The 1,589-nt window shown below is 57.3% G+C and overlaps 1 protein-coding gene across 1 annotated transcript; it reads left to right on the top strand.

Moving 5' to 3' along the window:
* Window positions 1-8: 8 nt before the first annotated feature.
* On the top strand, window positions 9-1,559 carry LOC109509666 (C-X-C chemokine receptor type 2-like; the record flags this gene model as incomplete). The annotated part of the gene is made up of 1 exon (XM_019859490.1): window positions 9-1,559. A coding segment is annotated over one exon (1,497 nt), but the record flags the coding sequence as incomplete, so codon positions are not given.
* Between the last annotated feature and the right edge of the window lie 30 nt (window positions 1,560-1,589).

The following is a 1,589-nucleotide window of genomic DNA, read 5'->3' as shown; positions in this document are numbered from 1 at the left end:
GTGTTTTCCCAAATGGTCAGCTCACTTCACTTTGCCTTTGTTTCGGTTCAAAATGTGCTCACTGCTCAGTGCGGGGGGGTTGGATCTCTTCTGATGGCCACCCAGAAATCGTGAAAATCCAAAAGGATTGGCCTTTTCAGAAAGTCGTTGTGTACCGCAGCAGTGTTTCAAAAATAAATAGAAAATCAACGTATTGGGCACTCTTGCTGTCAGATGAAAAAAGTGATCGGTTATTGAGTGGCAACCAGTCCAGGCTTGACGTCCCTGCTTTTGCTGAAAACCAAGCCTCGAAATGGTTCCATATTCTCGATGTAAGCTTATTTGTCCATACATGCGACGTGAATGATTGGTCGCCAGACCAGAAGTCTGACTCGTGCGTGAGCCTTAAGGCCATATGGATTGTTCTTGAGTTGGACTTCTTGTCCACCCCTCCAGATCTAAGCTCGGCGTCCTACACCATCGACTTTGGCTCGGCGTACGACGAACTCAACTTCACTTACAATGACACCGACTTCGTCCTCAACCCCGAGACGCAACCCTGCAGCCCGTTCACCATCCCGGAGGCCGCCGCCGTTTTTATCAGCGTCTTTTACGTCGTCGTCTTCCTTTTGGCCATTCCTGGGAATCTGGTGGTGGGCCTCGTGATCGGTCTGAGCAAGCAGGCGCTCCCGCCTTCGGACCTCTACCTCCTGCACCTGGCCGTGGCCGACGTGCTGCTGGCTGTCACGCTCCCGTTCTGGGCCACCTCCGTCACCAAGGGTTGGGTGTTTGGAGACCAACTGTGCAAAGTGGTCACCATCGTCCAAGAGCTCAGCTTCTACTCCAGCATCCTCTTCCTGACGTGCATCAGCATGGACCGCTACATGGTCATCGTCCGAGCCATGGAGGCCCGCCGGTCGAACCGGCGGCTGGTCAGCTGGGGAATCTGCGCCGCGGTCTGGACCGTGGGAGCCCTCCTGTCCCTGCCGGGACTCCTGTACTCGTCGTTCTCGTCCTCCGGTCACTTGGTGTGCGCCGAGTACTACGACCCGCGCAGCGCCGACGACTGGCGCCTGGCCACCAGGGTCCTCCGCCACTCTCTCGGTTTCATCGTCCCGCTGGCCGTCATGCTGCCCTGCTACGGCGTCACGATCCAGCGCCTCCTTCGCATCCGCGGCGGGTTCCAGAGGCAGCGGGCCATGCGGGTGATCGCGTTCGTGGTGGTGGCCTTCCTGCTGTGCTGGACGCCGTACCACGTCGCCGTGATGACGGACACCTTCTTCCGCGCCAAGATCGTGCAGTACGGCTGCCCCGCCCGCTTGGCGGTGGATCGGGCCATGCTGGCCACGCACAGCCTGGGCCTGCTGCACAGCTGCGTCAACCCGGTGCTCTACGCTTTTGTGGGAGAGAAGTTCAGGAGGAGGTTGCAGCAGCTGATGAGGAAGGTGGGCGTCCTGGAGAAAGCGTCGGTGTCCAGGACCAGCAGGTCTTCGCTCTCGTCCGAGATGACGTCCGCGTTCATGTAAAGAACTCTGAAGGGACACTTGTCGAAATCAACAAACTTGTGAATATTCTGCGATCGCAATTTCTGTCGTCTCCTTTTTTTTTTT

Source organism: Hippocampus comes, unplaced genomic scaffold (assembly GCF_001891065.2).
Source record: "Hippocampus comes isolate QL1 unplaced genomic scaffold, H_comes_QL1_v1.1 C16988940, whole genome shotgun sequence".
Classification (NCBI taxonomy): Eukaryota; Metazoa; Chordata; class Actinopteri; order Syngnathiformes; family Syngnathidae; genus Hippocampus; species Hippocampus comes.
The sequence above is the reverse complement of the archived record's forward strand: the minus strand, read 5'-3'. Positions and strand labels throughout refer to the sequence as shown.